We start from the raw sequence: 23217 nt of genomic DNA on the forward strand, positions 1-23217 counted from the left end.
ACATATGCATTATGGGATTTGGAGTCGTTTACTCCGAATCTTCCCTGAATCGCCCTTGAATGTCATTCATATCTTATTCAAACAGGGTCGTTATATTTATTTTAAAATAAAAAATATAATTATAAATATTTACAGTTATGCTGTGATCATCACAATAATATTAAATTGACCCGGAAATTAACATTTAAATGTCAGTTTGCCTTCCCATGAACCCTTGCAACTTCCTTTCGGACTATTCCTGGACAGAGTGAGTAGGTTGGAATGTCCAATTCAGTATATCAACGTTCATCCTCCCCCTGATACATTATATCGCCACAATAATGGAACCCGTTTGCATCTATACCCACAAACTTTCACTGTCGATCCATTATTAGCGGTCAAAGCACATCGATTGGCTTATAAAAGTTAATATAAATTAAAGCTATTGCTACAATTGCAGATCCTACGCCCATTCTCCTAACAGATTAAATGTCACCGATAACGTTACAACAGGATAACGCCAACCCGGATACTTGCTGACATGTCATATGTACAACAACCCCTCCATACATTTTTTTTGTTTAGCTGTCATGGAAAAATAGCCAGTCAGATTTTCACCTCAAATGCACTTCTGCACCTCTTGTAGCCTACCAGCAGGTAGCGTGAGTTATCCAAGGCCAATTTGTAAACATTGGGCCCCATCTCCATTTAAAAACGTGTGAAAGTCATGTTGATAGCATTGTCCCGTTGAACCATTGCTGGTCTAAATAACAATTTCCATTGGGATAAATTAAGTGTAAAATCCATTTTCCAGATGGCGCCCAACAAGAAGGGAGGAGAGAAGAAGAAGGGGCGGTCGGCCATCAATGAGGTGGTCACCAGGGAATACACAATCAACATCCACAAGCGGATACATGGCATGTAAGTGTCTGCCTGTGGTGTAGGGAAACTTTTAGTGTGTAGAGCTCAGCTGAACAGGTCATGGTTTAGTGTGTGTACCTGTTGTCAGTAACGGGTGTTGAAGGGTAACATTAGCCTACTCCATAGTTATTGCATCAAATCTTATGCCAACATTGTGGTTTAGGGGTTATATTGTACCTAATTAAGAAATTATATCATTCAGTTCTGTACATTTTAATTGCTGGCTTATGTTTTTGAATCATGAGTTGCTAAGGTTCTACTTGTTTTTGTCCAGGGCTTTATTAAGAAATGTGTCAAGCTGTTTCAATGGGGTTGGACTGTATTTATACTAATTTGATCAATTTGACCATTTACCAAGTCATGTTTTCACCAATATCAGCGATCAGTTATCCATATTGGTTGAGTTGAAAGTATTATGTATATTGTGCAGTAGTATTGCACATGTAAAATTGTGGGGCTGACTGTTTCTCCATGTGTTTCCAGTGGGTTTGAGGAGATGACGGCAGTCTTGTATTCTGGGTCTGACTGTCTGTTTTTCCAGCTCGTTTAAGAAGAGGGCCCCCCGTGCCATCAAGGAGATCCGTAAGTTTGCAGTTAAGGAGATGGGAACACCTGATGTCCGCATCGACACGCGCCTCAACAAGGCTGTCTGGACCAAGGGAGTGAGGTGAGGATAGTCCCTGGTATATATATTCAGTATTCTGTCCATTCTTTGTCATTCCCCTTAATATTATGGTGGGTGTATTCACATTTAACCTCAGCCGGGCAAGTCCAGTGACAAAAATGTCATTTGAAAACTTAATCGTACTCCTCAGATGGTATGCTGTCCTGCTACAATACATTTGAATTGCAGTATACAGTTAAATGAGGTTAGGATGCATCAAATCTTGAGAGAAACTCTTTTTCGACTGTTTATGTAGCTTTGCATCTCAACAAATCTAGTGAGCTGGTTAATAGTCCTAAATTTGATGCATGCATTGCAGCTCTTTGAATGGCCCTATTATTATCCTAGAGGGAACTGAATAACTGCAATCTGTTAGTAGTTAGTTAGCTTAACTCTCACTACAGGGAAATTATGGTGGTCCAAATACCAGTTCTCAATTGATCTCTAAGGAACTGTTCATTGTGCTTCTAGTAATGAGCAACAGAGACACTTGGTAACATGAAGCAGGTCTGATGTCATCAAACTGGTTGACTGTACTCTTCATTTTCACACAATGATCAAATGAGCCTGAAGTGATGAGGCCACCCGATGAATTTCAGCCCCTGTAGAGAAGGATGGGCATGACACATGAGCTCAGCCCCCTCCCCAGCTGCCAGCTCACCCCCCCCTGTGATCTGCACATCTGCTGTCGTTTAGGCTCTGCATGGGGGTGTTTGTGATGCTGTACTTATCAGCATAACCTTTTTATATGGTGAGTCAGGCAGACCTTACAGACCTCTGTGCTAAAGATGGTACGTTATTTCTAATCAGAGTGAGAGCCCCATTTAAAAAAGGTGTTTTTGGAATAAAGTGTTTTCCTGCTTAAAAGCTGTTTACGGCATGTATATCACCATAGGCAGACGGTTATCGTAATGAACTCTCATTGTTTTCTTTAGATCCAATGATTAAGGAGCAGGTAGGGGTTAGGCCATCCTAAAGAGGCCTACGGGTAGACCTAGAACCATTGAGCTGGGAGTCATATGTTTTCAAATTATCTTGATGATAAAAAATGAAAGACCTCCCCAGACAGAAAAAGAAGGAATGATTAATGGCAAAGGCACAAGTTCAATTGCTGGGTACTGGAAAAATGATTTTCGTTGGTATAGAAATTAGGGATATCCGACGTTTTTACCTTTTTATCTCTGTAACCATACAGGAATGTTCCATACCGCCTCCGCGTGCGTCTGTCCAGGAAGCGTAACGAAGACGAGGACTCTGCCAACAAGTTGTACACCCTCGTCACATATGTCCCCGTCACCACCTGCAAAGGTCAGCCTCGGGTTCTAATGCTTTCTTAGGCGCTTTCTTATTCGACTGGCATTTAACACCTCTCTCCCCTCTCTCTCCCTCTCCTCCAGGCCTGCAGACAGTCAACGTTGATGAGAACTAGGTTTCCTTCTGGGGAAATAAAATGTGTAAATTGTGAATCCTGAATCCTGTGTGCTTCTCTTGTCTGTTTGCCTGATTTATTTATTATACGATTCAGTAAGTGGTTAAAAAAACAGTTCTAGTGGTCTGTAGCAGTTAGGGGAAGTCATCTTATTTTACAGTAGCAAACCTGCACGTCTTGTGTCCAAACGGCAAAGCTTGTTGAAAGAGCCTAGGTACGAGTTGAAAACACAAATGAAGTGGCTTTACATTTAAAAATAATTTTTTGAATGTATTTTATTAAATTATGAAAACACCCGTATATACAAAATCCTGTTCACGATACCAAACACGGAGATAGAATTGCCCCACCCTCTTTCCTTTCTCTCCCTTTGGTCAGTTTGACCAATCAGAAGCCGGTCCGTCTGCAGTTAGAGAACCACGTATGTTATCTGAAGATGCGCCAGATATTGAACTTCTGCCACACATGTTAAAAGACCAGGTTACATTTGCCATTTTATTTTTCACTCATCTTTTACTCACTGCAGCAATGATTGTTTATCTAATGCGCGAACACACACAAACACACACACACACACACACACACACATACATTCTCCTCTAGGGTAAGCCACACATAGTGGCTAACCCTTATTTAAAGAGTAGTCTATTTTCTATTAAGTTAAGAAAATGCAGGTGGCCGCAGGCGTCATTTTTGAAGACAGGATGGTGTATATATATATAGATATAGGGCCGGCTTGTGGCTTGTCACCACACTTGCTGAGAATTATGAAATGTCATATTTTCATGATAGACATTTTAACCAAAGAGTTGTGTTGTCCTTGTGTTGCTTCAACACCTCAATATTCATTCTTATTATTTAATTCATTATGGCATCCATTGCACTCATAACCATCCCTGGAAGAATGGATCCATCGCTGTGTTTCTCCTCAACATATACAATGTACTTCGGCTTCACCCTAATCAGATGCAGCATAGCATGCTTACTCTATGCTCCACAATCTATCTCCTGACCAGTATAGCACCTGAAATCCAACGACAATTAGTGGAGCACTATGAAGGATGTCGATACGTCTTCATTGTAGGAGTTTATTAATATTTTCACTAACCCCTTACACATGGTCATTGTTGTCGTTGTCAATTTAAATCTGAATTGTCAGACACGCAATCAAGACTTTTCATTCCTGTTCTTTGTGGTCCGAAGCTCTGCAGTGTTTTACCCAGGCTTGAACTAAATATAGATACAAAACAAAAATACAGCTAATTGAGCGAATTGACTGTACTGTATATGTATCAACTAAATACTAATGTCCTATTATCATTTTATGCTACTTTGAGGAAATATATTAGCAATCCAACTTATAATACAGCAGGAACATGCGAATGATTTTCGGTTTGTTTTATTGTGTAACAACACGTGACATTTTTGACAATCTAGCTGAGGTCGTACTATCACTAACCATTCTTGACATGATTGTGTTCCATGATGAGGCGTTCCCATTATTGTCCTACTAGTCAAAGTAGTTAAGGGAATAAATACTCGTAAAGTTATCAGGCACAGGAGAGCTCATTGCCGTTGTTCAGTTTGAATGTTGTCCTCAAAAGAACATTTTGACACATGGAACCAGAACAGCAGACGGACTAACAGGCACAGATTCAGTATCACAGCTTTCTTCTCAGGCACAACTGCAACATTTGGCAGTAAATATATGGATGATAAACACTGAACCCTGGTCTAGATGAAGATTAGGCAATGTAGGAGAAAGTAATTGTTCCCGTTTTGTCAGGGAGATGCAGGCGGTATATGTTGATTTACATTATGTAAAACAGGTAGAAGGCATTAAAAAGGAAAACAATTAAAGTACAAAATATAGTAATATAATATCCTGACATTTGGTGTGTATCATCTCAGCTTGTTTCTTAAAAAGTGGCAAAAATGAAAGCTAATTTTTTTCACATTCAGCAGTAGCGTTAGTTGTGTACTGTTTTCTGATTGGTGGACGTAGCAGGGACATGATGGGATGGATTCAAGGGCTTTAGTTTAAATTAAGTCACTGTTCTGTCGTCAAACCTTCCCAGAGTTATGCACACTGGAGTGGCACACTTTAGAAATACGAACTGGACCAATTTAAGACCCAAGGAACCCTTCTTTACACAACCGATGAAGCATACCCTAATGAGGGCAATCCCAGTAGAAGGCACCAATACTCGGGCATTGAACAGGAGTTGTATATTTGGTTGGATTCAGTATCTTTCCATGTTTGTATTGTTGGAGCTCCACAGCTGAGCTCCGAAACTCTAGCCATTTTGCAGCCCTAGCTCCCACCTAGCAGCCGCCACCTCCCCAAATGGCCTCTGGATGGTCAACCCTCCAGAACACATTCAAGACCAGGGGTCTTTGCTACATGGTGCAGGCTAGGTTTACTCTCGGCGTTGGATTGGTCGGCCAGGTGTGGCCTCCGACGGGGTCCTACCACGGAAGGTTACAGCGATCGGCGAGATGATTGGCTCAGCGATTGAGGGCCAGTATGGCGGCCCTCTGGTGGTACTGGACCTCCTTGGCCTGGGAGATCTTAGCCGCCAGGTCCACAGGCTTCTCAAAGAAGAACACCAGAGGGGCTTCAGTCAGCAGGGAGGCCAGGATCTGGGCGAAGCTCACCATCCAGTCCTGCTCCCCCTCCCCCTTCTCCTGCTGGGTCACTGCCACTTCCTGTCCAAGCCCCGCCTCTTCCTGGTCGCTGACCTCCGACCCCAGGCGGTGGCGCCCGCGGTGGCCCACCTCGCCGATCTGCAGCACCAGGCTTGTAACCGTGGCGATGGCCTGGAAGAGCTCGCTCTCGCCGGGGTCACCGTGGAACATGCTGTACAACGTCTTGCAGAACTGGATGAACTCACGCTGGGCCGGAAAAGGAAGATCACATGATCAGAAAGATGTGTGAACTTTTATTGTGAAATGCAAAAAAAAAGTTTCGCATCTGAGTAATGAGTGGAGTGTGTGCTTTTATTGTGAAAGGCTATTACGTGGTTAGTGTCTGTTGAATGAGGAAATTGTTGCTTTTATTGTGAAGTAGTGTGATATACCTGGTTCATGAGTGGAAGTGGTTTTTCCGCATCCTTCTCCTTCATTAGGTCCTTCAACATGCGCTTCAGTTGCTCCTGGTAGTCTGTCACCTCCTCTGATACCACTGACCACGGGACGACAGTAAACAAAGCGGCCATCAAGGAGGGGTTTGGTTCAGACAGCACAGCGACGGCTCATTCAGTCATTCACAAGTCAATGTTATTATTCCAGTCGACATACCTGGGGGACGGTCCACATACAGCGGTCTGTTGGTGGACACCACGGGACCCTTCATCCCACGGCAGTCTTCCTCCGTCTCAGTCAGCGCTGGGAGAACACACACACACACACACACACACACACACACACACACACACACACACACACACACACACACACACACACAAGGTTATCTCCTTTCCAGGATCTACACACAACACGTCTGAAGTCGGAATCCGGAAATGTGTTACCTGGTGTTGTGTATTACATGATGGACTGTGCTACCTACCTGGTTGACTGTGATGCCTAGTTAAGTGTGTTACCCGGTGGAGTGTGTTATACCATGGATAGTGATACATGATGAAGTGTGTGTTACCTGGTTGAGTGTGTTAACCGGTGGGATGTAATCTGTTGGGAGGGTTACCTGGTGGAATGTGTAGGCAGTAGAGCAGTCTTATCCTCTCGTTCAGATCCTCGCAGTAAAGTGTGTCTGAAAAAGAAATAGAGCAACTTAAGCACACAAGTAGCATTGGTCATATTGATGCAGCATTCATATCTTTCAAAGCCAACAGGCTAAACTAGCCAGCCAGCTAATGTCAGCCAGCAACAAGCTTACATATCTAGCCGGCAGTCTAACATGCCTACACCGCAGGCTAACTTACCGAGCCAGCCGGCAAACTCTCTGAAGGTGACGAGGTTGTCCTTGTCCTGGTCCAGCAGGTTGAAGGTGCGGTTGGCCACAGTGTCGCTGTGCTGCTGCTCACACAGCCAGGGCACCAGCAGGCCGTACAGGCTCTGGAACTGGGCGCGGCCCAGACGGTACTGCTCCTGGTAGGGCCTCCCCGGGTCATGGTGCTGTAGAGCCAGCGCTGCACCACCGCCCTGCCCCCAGTAGAGGGTGATGAAGTGCTCTGTCTGGGGGGGGTGAGGAGGGAGGAGATGGAGAGATAGATGGATATAAGTAGAGAGAGGAGGAGATAAAGAGAAGGAAGAGAGAATTGTACTTACAATAAATACACAAATATATCAATACAGACCTACACAAATGGGGTTTACATTGACCCTTGTCGCTGTGAAGCATTGTTCCCCCTGAAGAAGATAGTTCATTGATCGATTATTTAAGTGATCTGGTTTCCTTCAGATAATGTATGGGAACAGAAACAGTACCTTGAAGAGGTCGTAGAGGTCAGCCAGGTCCTCAGGGGAGATGGACACCTCAGGGGTTACGACCCTCAGCTGGTGGGGGGGGAGGAGGAGTTCAGTGCTTTATTGGGCCAGGTCAACAGTACGAGAGTCAGAATGGAAAGTGAGTGAAGAAGAGGAGGATAACAGAGGAGATGGAAGAAGAGAGAGATGGAACAGGAGGAGGAGGAAGTCCTACTGTGTTCTCTTTGCTGGTGTCTTCATGGGCCTGCAGAACGAGGATTCTGTGTCGACACCGGAGTCTCTCTAGCTGTCTCACCGACAGATCTCCGAATTTCTGGTGACACACAAACACACCACAGTCAGAACACACACAATGCAATCTAAATGAAACACAACAAGATCAAAAGAAAAAAGAACTGTGCTCCAACCAACAGCAGTACACATAATTAGAACAACAAAACGTTTAAAAATGAGTGTATTTATCTAATAATTTACATATATGGGGTCAATAAAATAAAAGTGCTTGATCAAGACATATGTACACAGCAGTATTTGTACAGTAAATGTACTCTACCCGTTTGTGATTCTAAGCCAACCTAAAAGTGAGACTGAATCCTATCACATTCCGGATGGAGGAGTCGAGTACTACCTGGTAGGAGTCGATGAGGAGGTCTGTGATGACGGGGGGTCTAGTGGGGGAGATGATGATGCTGTTCTCCTCCATCGCAGGTGGTGAAAGAGGTGGAGAAACCGGCTCCTCCTCAAGCTTCACCTGGTCCAGAAAACTAAACCCACCAAACAGGACAGGTGTTATAAGCTCCTCCCACATACAGAGGTGTTATAATATCAGCTCCTTCCACAGACAGGTGTTATATCAGCTCTTAAGATCCTCCCACATATAGGTGTTATAATATCAGATGTTAAGCTCCACCAACATACAGGTATTAAAATGTCAGATGTTAAGCTCCTCCCACAGACAGCTGTTATAATATCAGCTCTTAAAGGGAAACTTCACCCATTTCCATTAAGCTTTGTATCATTAGAATACCACTCATATTTTTGAATGGTCGTGCATCATTCCCTTATTTTCTGGAGAGACTGGAGAGATCCGTATCGATCTCCAACACTTTCCAACACGATTTTTGCGTAGAAGTAAATAGGAAGTGTAAGAGGGGAGGATTCTCGTGAGACTACAAGCACAAGGGGGTGGGACCCGCTGATCTAGATCAGCGGGAGTGGCCAGCGAAGCTGCACATCGTGGTGCATGGTGGGAGTTGTTGTCTTCAATCCACAAGCGCCAAAAAGTCACTTTCTGCCTTTTCTCAGTGAAGACGGCACCAAATTATTATTAGACTACATATAGGACCCAATTTCAATACATATTCATGCCTCCACCGGTGAAATGCTCCTTTAAGCTCCTCCGACAGACAGGTGTTATAATATCAGCCCTTAAGCTCCTCCCACATACAGGTGTTATAATATCAGCTCTTAAGCTCCTCCCACATACAGGTGTTATAATAACAGCTCTTAGCTCCTCCCATATACAGGTGTTATGATATCGGACGTTAAGCTCCTCCCACATAAAGGTGTTATAATATCAGACTTTAGCTCCTCCCATACAGGTGTAATAATATCAGACCTTAAGCTCCTCCCACATACAGGTGACTCTTAATGCATGGGCAGAGTCCTTAATTAATCTTGAAGGAAATATTAACAATAATCACAAAGAAAAATACTATGTTCTGTAATAGCCTGTTTGACAGTCTAACAAGCTTAGACCGCGGTTTAAATCACGATGGAGTTACCTGCTGAGCACCATGAGGGCTTGTCCCTCATCGGAGCTGGCACTGAGCTGCGACGCGTTTGCCTGCATCACAGCCAGGCCCAGCTGGAAGACAGCCTGGATGCCCTGGGAGAAGAAGCAGTCCAGCACGCAGAGGGCGCTGGGGAAGGGCAGAACGCTGAGGAAAAGGGTGAGGAACCAGGACAGGGACAGGGACGACAGCGACGACAGGTCCGGGATCTGCTCCGCCAGCTCAGGGAGACGCTCCCGGATCAGCTCCTCAAACACAGACTGGTCAACCTGGGCTCCTGTAGGGGTCACAGAGATCAGAGGTCAGGCCAGGGACACAGACCTCTGGCACAGACACACTACGATGTTCAAACTCCTTTTATAACCAGTAGTAAGCTGTGGTTGTACCGGGCATCTCCCATTGTCGGCCAGTAGAATAATCTAACTTGACTAATTGAACAAAATGCATGTAATGTTTGTTAAACTAGTTTACTGTGTTTCTTTGTGTGGGTTTGACCCCTGACCCCTCACCTATGACCCTGCGGTTGAAATAGTCGGGCAGCATCCTCTCACAGACAGCGACCAACAGCCAGAAGGCCTCCTCCTCCCGGCAGTACAGCAGCAGCACCGACGCCACGATGTTCATAGACTAGCGACACAGAGGTCACAAGGTCAGCACAAGGTGGGTGTTCATTGACTAGAGACACAGAGGTCATAAGGTCAGCACCAGGTTGGTCTTCATTGACTAGAGACACAGAGGTCATAAGGTCAGCACCAGGTTGGTCTTCATAGACTAGAGACACAGAGGTCATAAGGTCAGCACCAGGTTGGTCTTCATAGACTAGAGACACCAGAGGTCATAAGGTCAGCACAAGGTGGGTGTTCATAGACTAGAGACACATAGGTCATAAGGTCAGCACAAGGTGGGTCTTCATAGACTAGGGACACGGAGGTCATAAGGTCAGCACAAGTTGGATTAGAGGTCAGTTGTGAGAGGTGCATGATGTGCAGAAGGATGGATGTGGGGGGCAGGAGGTTGGGTGTGTAGTTGTTTGGATGTGGGGGTTGGGTATAGAGGGTGGATGTGGAGGGTGAGTGGAGAGGGTGGATGAGGGGCAGGTTGGATGACGGTGTGCATCGAAGTCCCATGGGGGTGTAACTGTCCATAGTGGATGGGAGGGGGGCGGGGGGAGTGGTCTACCTGGCAGTATCCGATCTTGGGGTTGCGGTGGGCATAGGCGGTGAGCACCCTCCGGAGGGCGGCGATGCCGGTGGGGTTCTGGAAGGCGGGGTGGTCAGGGAGGGAGCGGTGGAGGTCCCTCTCGATCTCCTCTGTGGCCAGGGTGCTCTGGCCCATGGCCCGCTGCACCAGGTCGGTGTAGTAACCCTGGTGGGAGGCCAGCTCCGTCACCGCGCCTGCACACAGGAACACACCGTTCCTTACCGAGAACACATGGGCCGGCCTGGGCCGAACAACACCCGGAGACACACTGTCACTCACTCCATACAAATGAAACCTTGACCGCGTCTTTGCGGGGACGGGTGTGTCACATCGGCGCCTTAACAGTATGTAACCGTGTCAGCCAGGTTACAGGTGACGAATGCAATAGCATGTTTGACCTACAGAGGGAGTCTTCTCTTCTTGAAGGCATGTCAGGGTTTGGTTCTTCTTGATGACTCTTTCAGTCTGCCAGACAGACAGACTAGTTCACATTCATGACATTCTGACACCATGACAACATGTTCTCACAACGTTATCTTAGTTGTTTTTGCTCGCTATGCATTACGTTTTACATGTCAGTACGTGTCTGCCTCTTATGGCAGCTATTGCCCTCCTAACCGTTCTCGTCTGTGTTCCTTCTCAAGGTTTCTTCCCTCTGGGTCAGGGGAGTTTTGCCTTTGAATCTAAGAGAGACTTAGGGTAAGAGAGTGTTGTATATAATGTGGGGCCCATGAAGCCCTTTGAGACTGTAACTGCGCTGTAGAGGCGCTATGACAATTGACTTGACTTAACCACGTCACCACGCTGTGCTTATAACATTGTAAACCTGCTTAGAGTATCCAACGTTCTGTGAATAAATAACCAAAGGACGACAAGGGACAAGTGTTTTTTAACTGTGTAAAGAAATCAGATACTGGTTGCTAAGCAACACCTGACGAACAACACTTGATAAGCAGCGGTTTTAGAGGCAGGGCAGCCCCTCTCTCTACCATATGCTTAATGCTGCTATTCAGGTTTTTTTGGATGACATCAGGTGTACAGAGTCATGTCCCGACATGATCCATCTCCATAGAAACCAAAGTCTACTTTATTGCACAACTCACAGCATGGGAATATCCACACACACGTACCCACACACAGGAAGATACTACTTGAAGATAGTAATGTGGAGAAAGAGATAGAGGACGAAGGAGAGAAAGAGAGAGAGACAGATACAGAAAGATGAAGAGATGGGGGCACGGAGAGAGACTTTTGATGAAGTGGCAGTGTCTTCGCCTAACAGTTCCAAACGCAGGTAGCATCATTTGGTAGCCGCAAAAATGCATTTTAGAATACTCTTCAAGGGACCCCGGTGTGGAAGTGTGTGTGTGCATTTGTGGACGAACATATCTAGTTGTCGAAGTTGATGGCTGCGTCCGAAAGAGGGTTCTGCTTTTCAGACACGTATAGTACTGTATAAGGCCACGTTGTGTGGTGCACTTCACACACAACATCGCTCTTTATAACGCTTATACACGACGGCTACTAAAAAAGTATCACAAAGTTGCGCCTCCTGCCTCGAGCTCTCAGCCCAAAAAGTATTTTTTTTTAATCTATTTTAAATAGGGTTAGAAGAGATGAGAAACCGAGTGCACACATGGGCGTTCACACACACACACACACGGAAAGTTGACCCAATGTGTGTTTTTGTGTGTGTGCAAATACACATACAAAATAAATAAGCTAATGCACACACACCTTCTTTACACCTGATCAGCGATCATCTGGTACGACACACACACACACACACACACACACACACACACACACACACACACACACACACACACACACACACACACACACACACACACACACACACACACACACACACACACACACACACACACACACACACACACACACACACACACACACACACACAAGCAGCAGCTGTTACCAGATAGGGTCATCCAAAGGTCTCCTCTCAGTGAGTCTGGGATCCCCATAGCAACCAGCCTGTCCATCCTGTCGGTGCGGAACATGTGGACGCCGCGTCCGAACTCACTGAAGTGATCCTCCCACAGCTGCAGCAGACGCTCCTCCATACTCTGCACAAACAATCATTTGCACACGTATATTAATACACACATATATTGAACCATTATTACACACATACAAACAAACACACATGAATGCCATGTGATCAGCATTCAAATCAGGTAATAGCTTTCCTGTGAGAATTACAATCAAATCGATATTAGAATTAGACTACACTCGTCTAGATGAGTCTAGATTAGGTTTGATAGGATGTATTCAACTAGATTAGATATGATCAGAAAAATAGAACGCATACACAAATAAAACCAGTCCGGTTCAGTCTAATCCTTCGACACTCGGTCCCACTGGGTTTCCATGGAGGACTCTTGGTAAAGGAGTGTGTACCTTGCTGTGGAGGTTGTTATCTCCATGGAGCCCGTGGTTGAAGGCGGTCATAAGGGCCTCTGTGTTGACGGTGTTGCGCAGCACCTGCTCCTCCACCTCCTCCTCGTCGGAGCAGCCCGTGTCATAGTAGAAGGTGTAGTAGGGTGTCTGGGGGCTCTGCAAGGGAAACACCAGGCTCAGAGATGGTCTCAAGGGTTGCCTATAGGTTTTGGCAGACTTTATAAATTGGTTGGAATCTCTTAAGTTTGATTCACAAAAACAGGATTTTGTCATTTTATTAATCATGCAAAAACACCTATTAAGGTCACATTTTGCGAGGTCTGTATATGTATTGTAACTTATATAATATAGTATAACTATCGTTCAAAATGTTCAGACTTAGGGTAAGAGAGAGTTGTATATAATGTTGGGCCCATGAAGCCCTTTGAGACTGTAACTGTGATTAAGAGGCACTATTACAATTGATTCACAACTATTTCAGTAGGGAGACAATAAGGGGACCTAAAAAACCTAAACCTTATTAAAAGCGTACCCTGAGGAACTTTACTAAATGGAAAACCACAAGGAAAAGAATCATGCACTTTCATATGAAGGTTTCCTTAAATAATGCTATGTTCCATACCTAGAACATTAGTACCCACTATACTTCACTCAGAGGGAGGAAGCTGTGTTGTGTACGTACCAGTGGTTTCCGGGCAGGTTTGTTGGCATACATGGAGTGTTTCCACTGCAGCGCTCTGAGCCGGTCGTTGAGGCTGACCACCAGGTCATCTCTGTCCTGCAGCTCGATGAACTGGAAGGCCTTCTTACTTCGAATGCTCACTATCACCGGGTTGGGCAGCGGGCTGGAGCTCTCGGCCTTCTCTATCGACAGTACCTGGTCACAACAGACATCAGGAAAGTGCTTTAACGATCAGCGGGGGTACCTTCTGGAATGTGATAAGGTTATCGCAGCAACTTCTACCCTCCTAGCCATCGCTAAAAGGAGGGATTCATTCCCTTGGCTCTTCCTTCTCATGGTTTCTCTTTTTCCCTACTGAGGGTGCTGGGGAGTTCCTACTTACTCTGGCACATGCTTCTTGCCCCCGACTCAAATTCAGACCAATTTCCAGCAGACCTGGACTAGGTCGGGCCAATCTCAAACATTTATGCAATATGTTTAATATGATGACTATACAGGGAGCGCCCTATAGGAGAGTTGCGTTTATATGTAACGCATTTGGTTGCTCTGAATGGTTGGAGGTCTAATCAATTGTGTCCAGAGCCACAGGTTTCTGATAGTTGATTACGCCCCTTTTAAATCAAAAATGTACTGAGAGGTTCCAGATCATTTGAGAACAAGTCTGGCAATGTCAGGCTAGCAATTTGGTGAAGTCTTTATGAGGTATGTTGGGCTTTTCATTAATGAGCCGTTTAACCGAGCTCCTGGCACCGACTGGTCACAAAAAAAAACAGAAGTAGGGGAGCTAAGTCCAGGACACTGGCTTTGTACCAGCATGGCTGTCTAAGCCACCAAAGTCCCTTTGGTGCCTTGAAATTAATTTATTAGAAAATTAATGTTATTAATGTTCTAATTGTCAACATATTTAAAGGTATGGTGCGGTAAAATATGGTATGTTGGGGTAATAATACAACATCGATTTCAACAACGATTTTCATTAATAAAATAGGAATTATGTGCCCACATTTCTGAGTCGTGTGTTCCTCTCTGTGTGTGTGTTTAGCACACAGAGAGAGATCCTGTGTTAAGAGAAGGATGTGTGAACGTCCAGGTGTGACTACTGATGCCCCTAGATGACTAACTGTCACCGGTACAGAGTTCACTTCAGACAAAACCTGAGACACCGGGTTTCATTTTTAAAGCCACTGTGTGTTAGGCTTTAACCAGTTTGTTGAACAACCCGTATTATTCATACAGCAAATAAAACATATATCACTTCCCCTTGGGAAATCTCATGGGAAGAAAAACTGGTTTGTGAGGGAGAAAGTGGGGCAGGCCGGGTAAATGAGTAACCATAATCTCCTGAAAACAATAATCTCCACTTCCAGTAAGGCCGACAAGACGCCTCTGAACACAAATAACCTTACAGACAAGGAAATAAACTTAAAATGGTCACACACCATGTCCTGACTATCCACCCCTGTTCATATCTAGAACAAATCATGCCGTGACGATTGTGTGACCTTTACGGGTTGCTCTGACATCTAGGGATGCACCGTTGAGTCTCAAGAGGTTGTTTATAACCAGTTAGGTGTGTTTAGATAGCTGAAACAGGTGTATGGTATGGTCCAGATTTGTTTAGATACTTCAGCCAGAGGTAAGGTCAGTCGTAGGTACTACAGACAGAGGTAAAGTAAGGTGTGTTATAATAGCAGGTGTGTTTAGGTAACTCAGACTGAGGTAAATTGGGTTATAGGGGAGTATATAGGACAGCTACCTCATACAGGGGCACGGTGTGTGACATGTGTGTTATAAGTGTGTCCAAGTCCCTCAGACAGTTATTGCGTGTCATAAGTGGTTTCAGGTGCTTCGGACAGGTGCAGGGAGTGTGATGGGGGTTCTAGGGTTTAGGTACCTCACAGAGGGGTATGAGCAGCAGACAGCTGCCCTCCCCCCGGCCGGAGAAGCCGAGGTAGCTGTCGGTGGTGTAGAGCGTCCCGGCCGTGTGCGTGCGGGCGTGGGGGGCCCACACGGAGCAGGAGGCCACCTCGTGGAGCCGCTCGGCCCGGGGCAGCCAGAACAGAGCCAGGACGTACTCCCTCAGAGCCTGCTCCTCCAGAACCCTGGGGGGGGACAGAGAGTTAGGCCCCGGGATACTTAAGACCAAATGGTTTGTGACCAAATAAAACGCTGCATTGGGCTTTGATCACATACAAACAAAATGAAAACACAAAGTCCACAAAAGGAACTCATTTTATTTATATGCCAGATTGAGACGGGGTGGCACTCGGGGGGACTGGTCCAATGTTGGGCATGTGCCGCCCCAGCGCCCCTCTGTTCAGACTGTAGCACACCGGTGTAGTAGAAAACATTAAATTTCGACGTTTAGCAGCTTTTACCCAATGGGTCCTACAACAAGTGAGGCTGGACAAACATAGTACAAAATCACAACTATAAAACATGATAGTGCTTTGTTCCTTTGTTCTTTTGTAATATCGGCAGTGCAGACAATTATAATAGATAAACAGTAGATGCAGTAACAGTATTTATATAGTAGATTCAACTATAGTGATCTCCCTCAACTTTGTATCTCTGCCAACTAGAAGTAATTCCTTGGCCCTCATCGCTATCCATCTTGACGTTTTATAAGAGAGAGAGCAGAGAAGAACCATGGCCCAGAGCCCCGGGACAGAACCCTACCCCCGGGACACACCCCTACCCCCAGCCACAGCTCATGGAAGGAAGGGGGGGGGGGGGTAAGAAGTTAAATTTTTAAACATGGAAGTGACCTAAATATCCCTAGAATCCTTCTACTCCAGATAAACAACCAATACACAAGTTTATAGTTAGAGTCGGAAGATGTAGAGAATTGAAGCCTAACATAATAAATAAACATATAATAGATTATAAAACTACAAAGAATACACAGAAAATATTTGTATATACACATTAAGTGTAGTATAAATGTATATGCAAATGAGTTATTTATGCAAAAATAAATGTATGATTATTGACAGAAGGAATGCCCTACAAACGGAAGCCCGGGTTAATGCAGAACTACAAGGCACTCTCCCATGACTGAGTATCAGATGACAACTGGAGAAACTAAACTATTAACTAGGTTAAGGGCCAGACGTGCATGCTAATTACCAAGGTGGGGTTGCTGTGAAGGTTTCAGCCATGGATTGTAGCTGAAGTAACAGCTGATAGAGAGCAGACAGTACCAGTTATCCACCCATCTTCCCGTAGCTAAGAATACATTTGAATCAATGTAGCTGTGCTTTGGTAGTTCCTCTCCATCGTGTAATCTATTCTGTTTCCTGTTGTTCCCCATGACTAAACTGATGGTGGTATTTTAAAATGATCTCCAATTTCACAAGGACACAGCTCTATGCAAAGAGTTGTGGACAAGTTTGGACCACAGGTAGCTCTTTGCACGACTTGACTCAACCAGCTGATAGTCATAAAAGAAAGTACTATGACTTTTGCGCAGACAGACATACACATGCTTGTTCTTGGCTATGTAATTATTCACACCTTCGGCCGTCTGTCCAGCTCAGACAGGGAGTTCCTTCATTAGATCAGGATACGGTCACGAATCCCACAGATCTAATAATAAACCCGTCCTGAACAATGAGTGTCAGACGGCCTCTACGACCAGCACGACACCCGACACACAAGGAGGAAACGGAAGAGCAAACCAAAGAGCTCAACAATGAATAAACACACAGGGAAGAGGCTCAACAACTGCAGCTGACCCCGGCACAGCCCAATGCTCTGTCCGTATTAAAAGTGTTGTTGTTTTTTTTACAAACAATCAACCTTTTGAAAGGTTCATCGTATGTAAGAGCTGGTTTTCTCTAGACTCCAGGGAGTCATCATGCTTGGAAACAAACGTCTCTTCCCTCCCAAACACTTTGACCACAGGTTTACCTGACAACACCAACCGCTCTCCTCCTCCTTGTCTGCAACCTCTGCCCCCCCCCCCCCCCCCCCCCCCCCCCCACTCAACCTCCTCCTCCTCCTCCTTGTCCTCCACCTCATCCCTCCTACTCTTCCACCTCCTCCTCTCCCACCTAACTTTTGTCTTCCTTGTCCTTCTCCTTCCCTTGCTGACCCTCATCCCCATCTTCCTCCTCCAAGCGGATGACATCTGTTAACTAGTTGGTTAAACAGCTATTTCTAGGTAGCTAACCCCATTATCCACATGTTTGACTCTGAATGTTTTTCATAGTTCTCTAATTTTATCTGGGCCCTCAATGTGTGGTAATCTCTCGGTTCTGTTCTTCATTCACTGTCATAGATAAAATTGGTTGGTTATTCTAAGTTCTTATTTTCAATGTAAGTTTTACTTACTTTTACTGGTGACATTCAATTTCAATGTAGGGCATTTAGCAGACGCTTTATCCAGAGCGACTTACAACCCTTTGTACCGGAGCAGTTAGGGTTGGGCGTCCTGCCACCTCAGTACTCAACTAGGAGGCACTTGGGATTGAACTAGCAACCTGCAACCCGCTTATCCTCCTGAGCTAATTCGACCCCACAGTACGTCTACAGTATACTATAGGTAGAAACCCAGAACTTTATATTTTTATTATTTTAGTTATTTAAACATCTGATCAAATGCAGTGATGTGCTCTACTGGTAGTCAAGGCTGACTTGCTGATGCTGACGGTATTTTGCAGAAGGAAGTGGTCACCTCTAACACATGTCGTATTTAATCTAGAAAATATTTTGCAGAGTGGACCAGACTACTTTAAATTATATTTGATTAGTCAAATTAGATCACAGATTAGATTAGAGTAGATGATAGCATAGGCAACCTGATGCTTACCTCTTAGTTATTGAGTGCGGGCTGCTGCAGCATGCAGTACAGCTCCAGATTAGATTGAATATAATTAAAGATACAATTACAGTAGATTACATTAGATTACAGAAGGGTCGATTAGATTACAGTAGATTGGATTACAGATTAGATTTGACTAGGCGTTGACCTCTTGGTGATGCTTGCGGGCTACTGTAGTGTGCAGTCCCGCTCCTGATTACATTCAACTGCATTTTATAGATTATAGATGATATTACAGTTGATTCAATCTATAATCTAATTGGATTAGATTATAGATTGTGATTAGTGAGGCCATCATACTATATTAAACCTGACGGTGACCTCTGGATCTCAGGTGCGTTCATGGCAACAGCAGCAAGCGGTCCAACCCCAGATGCGATTAGATGGCAGTACAGTACGGACCCGACGACAGTAGCAGAGTCGCTCACCTCTTGGTCATGCGGGTGGGCTGCTGCAGCGAGCGGTCCAGCTCCAGACCCTCGCTGTCCAGCAGCCTCCGCAGGGCGATGTCGGCCAGCTGGGCCACGAGCCCGAAGGCCTCGTCCAGGTTCAGGAACATGGAGAAGTCCCGCTGCCGCTGCCTGGTGCCCACCCGCACCACCTCCGTCATCAGGCCCGCGGACACACGCTCCACCCGTCTCACCTCCGCCCACGGCACCACAAACCTTACTACGGGGAGGGCAGAAGGGTTGAAGGTCAACCTCACAATGTCGCTAATATCACTATAAATGGTCAAAAGGACAAATCTTACAGTGGGGGCTACGATTTATGTCGCAACAGCAGGTCAAAGGTAAATCTTTACAGTGGAGATACGATTTATTAAGCTACAGCAGAGCAAAGGTCATTCCTTACAGTGGCAAATAATAGAACTAAAACAGGTTTAAGGTCAAACATTAATGGTACCATATTTAATTGAACTACAGCAGGTCAAAGTTTAGGCCTCTTAGTGGTACTAGCGAGTTGTATATATAGTTATTATATATAAGAACCACGATCAACTCTTTGTACACTTGGCACTTACATTTCGGATGATGATTCAGATTCTGAATAATTATTTATATTTGTTTTATTAGCGTGTTTCTACAAAGGAGGCTAGGGGGGACATAGTTGCGGTACAGACCTTCCTTGCCCAGCAGGAAGGAGTAGAATGCCATGTGATTGGTGCTGAGGTACAGTACGCCCTGGCGTGGGACCCGGCCCTTCCAGCAGCAGCAGGGGAACTGCGCCACCAGCACCTCCTGTGGCGGGAGGCCGAAGTGCAGCTTGAACTTCTGGAGCGCCTCCCGGAAGCGCTCCGGGTCCTCCTCCTGGGCCGTCTGTCGACCCCGCGCCTCCTGCGCTATCAGACCCTGCAGAGGAGGACAGGAGAGCGGAGAGGGCGAGAGATATCGAGGAGGAAACCAACAGCATCCGTCACGACAAGGTAACAATCCTCTGGTACCAACAGAGAAGACTGTGTTTGGGTGTGACCAGGGTGTGATTAATGGGAATAAGTTTTGCACTTGCAGTGCAACCTCACCTTGACCTTCCCTTTAACAAAGCTGGAGATGTCGGCCTTGTTCTCGAAAACCGAGAGCAAGTGGAGAACATTGTGGTTCAGCCAGTCCCAGTGGCGGCTGACCTCCTCTATGGTGGCCCCTAGAGGACAAAACCCCCAGACAGCAGTCAACTACATCAGGCCGTCAATACCGTAGATGAACAGGAATATGGGTGTAGCAGACAGATAGACGGGTCGTACCACTAGCGATGACCCAGCTGACCTGGGAGCAGGGGATCTGGTGGAGGATCCTGAAGGGCGTGACCCTGGCGTTGGAGTCCAGCATCGTGTCCAGCGCACCCACCAGGAGACCTGCCATAAATCACAGGATATGATGTCACAATCACACCGGACAGGAAACGGTATCATCTAGGGCTTGGTGACAAAACAGTCCCTTTTTTGGGTACCAACCAAAAGAGTTTGGTACATGTTTTATTATTTATGTTGATAGAAATGCTAGCGATCATTCAGTTAATAACAGCCATTGCGTTTACGGGGAGTAATAAAAACATCGGTCAACACACCGCACTGTTAATCAAGATCTCTAATAGTATTAAATACTTGACACTTTCGAGATAGTAATTAAGTATTGTTTGAGAAGCAGAAGAACATCTGATTGGTTGAACTGGGTCCTGGTCATTCATGTGAACTGTGATCATGCGTAAGAGACCACTATTACAAACGTTGCTACTACTACCTTTAAAACATCTTGGAAATATGATGCGTTTGATAATTGTCGGCTCCCAGTCTGGTCTGGTCTGTGATATTTAAAGTATGTGTATTTATAGGGCCGAAATTATGTTAAACTACAGTACAGTATGTGTTTTGACAGTCCTGCACCATAGAATACCCCTCTAGCTGCTGTGGCATCCGAATGTTCTGTCTGGGAAACAAAAAGTACACCTAATCTAATCTTAAACTAATCTGTATGCTTGCAAAAAAGTCCAACTGTTGAACTACATTTGAACATGTCTATATTAAACAACATAATGTCGGTTTACACTCTATTTCCAGTCCAGTCTGCCAGTGTACAAGGTTTTGGGTCCCAGATGTTGGGGATCACTGGCGTTCCCACGTCGACGGTGGGAGCTAGAGAGATGTGAAGCCAGCCGGTCTTTTGTTTCTCACACATCAACAGGATTTATATGTTGTTTCTTGTTCCTTTCCTGCACCATAGAATACCCCTCTAGCTGTATGTGGTTATCTTCACACACATGCACTCCCTTCCTTGTGTGTACAGGTAATAGATCAGCCTGTTGTAATGGTTCCGGGCCGGGACTCGATCAGAGGTGCAGACAGAGTCATAGTCACACAGTTAAGATAAAAGTGAGTGGAAACATACTCAGAGAATGAAAAAGTAGAGAGTTCAAATGTACTCTAATTAGTTGCACAGTACAGAGCCTATGTATAGAGCCTATAGAGCTGGGATGGGGTTTCCATAGTAGCAGAGTGATGAAACTGAATCACAGAATAATGTAATAACGTTTTTATGTAATAAAGCTGCTCTGGCCTGAACTCAGCTCACATGTCACTGGAAAGCCCAGAAAGTCCCAGAACAGTACTGTACAGTTTAGAGCTTGGAGAATATAATAGGAAGTTGTCAGTAAGTTCCTCAGTTTCTCTGCAAGGTAAATTCACAGAGGATGTGATGAGTGGAACAAGATCACAAGCACGCACTCACACACACACACTCACACACACACACACACACACACACACACACACACACACACACACACACACACACACACACACACACACACACACACACACGCGCGCGCGCGCGCGCACGCCTGATCAACAGGTAGTCAACGACCCAATAACAGTCGCCCCTACCTTAGACATAGTGATATATCCTGTTCCCAAGACGGAAAACTGTAAAAGCTCCCAGAAGATAAACGCTCATCGGAGGGGGGGGGGGGGGGGGCTGGAAAGCACCGAAAGCGGGACAGACAACAATGTAGAGAAGAATGTAGCCAATAATCGTGAGAAGACCAGGTGTTTGCTTGGTGGCCCTGAGGCCACATGAGAAGGGTGTTGGTTAGGGTTTTGTCTTGGTTTGTTTACCTGAGAGTTTGCCCCCAGAGTCTCCGTGTCCTCGGCGTCGTTGCAGGAGGAAGAAATCATTGCTTCTCTCCGTCACCCAAAGCTTCAGCGCGTTTTTCAGCAAAACTTCCTCTGGATTCAGCCACATGATCCACGGCCAGGCCGGACACCCGGCAGGTCGATGCTGTGTTGTGGTGTTTAAAAAACAAACAGACCCACCGGAGGATTTAAAGGGAGAAGGAGACGCGGTTTGCGGAGCTCTGGGCGTCCCGCAGTGATGCACTTTCTCCGCTCATGGTTTCACTCACGCCCTCTGTGGAAGTGGACCGTGGATGTCTAGTATGCAGAAGTACAGTCAACCATGGGTGTGTGTAAGTAGTACACACAACAGCCAGTGGCGACTTATTTCCGCATTTTCTCCAAGCTCTCATTCCCTCTGTTCCGGGCGAGGAGTCGTGGTCGGGTTGTGATTGGCTTATTCTCATGATACCGGCATAATGATTACCATGCATGTATAATAAGATGCGAATAACCATTATCACTCATGGGTGTCTGATCACTTATAGGACTGTTGGTCACACCCTGTATCGGAATCTACATCTGCATACTCACCTGAGCAGCCTCTTCTTATTACCTGATCACATATTTTATTCAAGAGTTTAAGTCTTCATTAAAATGAACTGACAATGAGTGTGCGAATGTAAATATGAACCTTTGACCTACAAGCACAAATATTGTAGTAGGATAATTATAACGGCCAAAGTGGAATAACAGGGAGAAAAACGAAAAATAAGAGGATTCAACTAAAGATGTCGTGAGGGCCATTGATTAGATGATGAAGTTCATTCGGGAAGATTACAGTGGAAACAATTGAATACATTACATCATTAGGCTAAGTATGACTTCACAGTAACTGTATTGAAAGAAACTCATGTAATTTTTGAATGAGGAAAAGTCAAAGCCTCACACTGAAAGTTTAATTAGAACAGGAAAATGGATTCTGATTAGATCATTGTAAATTTACCATGATGAACGGGCATGTTTTTCCAATGTCGTTGGATAGGAAAAACGTTCTTAAAGAGAGTGGTTGTCATTGCTACATACCCTGACTACACTATCTTTATCACAAAACAAACATTAGTGAATCTTGTGCTGTGCGTGCGTGTGGTGTGTGCGTGTATGTGTGTGTGTGGGGGGGGGCGTGAGTGCGCGCGTGTGTGTGTGTGTGTGTGTGTGTGTGTGTGTGTGTGTGTGTGTGTGTGTGTGTGTGT

At 45.4% G+C, this 23217-nt stretch overlaps 2 protein-coding genes across 2 annotated transcripts; one reads left to right on the forward strand and one right to left on the reverse strand.

The window, feature by feature from the left end:
* Positions 1 to 139: 139 nt before the first annotated feature.
* On the forward strand, positions 140 to 3030 carry LOC130372980 (60S ribosomal protein L31). Its single transcript, XM_056579162.1, has 5 exons — positions 140 to 247; positions 794 to 900; positions 1442 to 1567; positions 2760 to 2872; positions 2962 to 3030. Exons 2-5 carry the CDS (start codon positions 794 to 796, stop codon positions 2991 to 2993), a joined length of 378 nt encoding a protein of 125 aa, XP_056435137.1. The 5' UTR covers positions 140 to 247; the 3' UTR covers positions 2994 to 3030.
* Positions 2976 to 22359, reverse strand: LOC130372975 (TBC1 domain family member 8). The gene is made up of 20 exons (XM_056579156.1): positions 21968 to 22359; positions 20102 to 20212; positions 19883 to 20001; positions 19484 to 19712; positions 18792 to 19032; positions 15429 to 15640; positions 13539 to 13729; positions 12857 to 13012; positions 12372 to 12522; positions 10412 to 10626; positions 9742 to 9859; positions 9224 to 9509; positions 8068 to 8203; positions 7654 to 7752; positions 7440 to 7508; positions 6935 to 7187; positions 6697 to 6762; positions 6294 to 6380; positions 6074 to 6177; positions 2976 to 5888 (listed from the first exon to the last, which is right to left on the reverse strand). The coding sequence occupies exons 1-20, from the start codon at positions 22092 to 22094 to the stop codon at positions 5502 to 5504; spliced, it is 3357 nt and encodes a 1118-aa protein (XP_056435131.1). The 5' UTR covers positions 22095 to 22359; the 3' UTR covers positions 2976 to 5501.
* Positions 22360 to 23217: the final 858 nt, after the last annotated feature.

This window comes from Gadus chalcogrammus, chromosome 20 (assembly GCF_026213295.1).
Source record: "Gadus chalcogrammus isolate NIFS_2021 chromosome 20, NIFS_Gcha_1.0, whole genome shotgun sequence".
In the NCBI taxonomy this organism is placed as follows: domain Eukaryota; kingdom Metazoa; phylum Chordata; class Actinopteri; order Gadiformes; family Gadidae; genus Gadus; species Gadus chalcogrammus.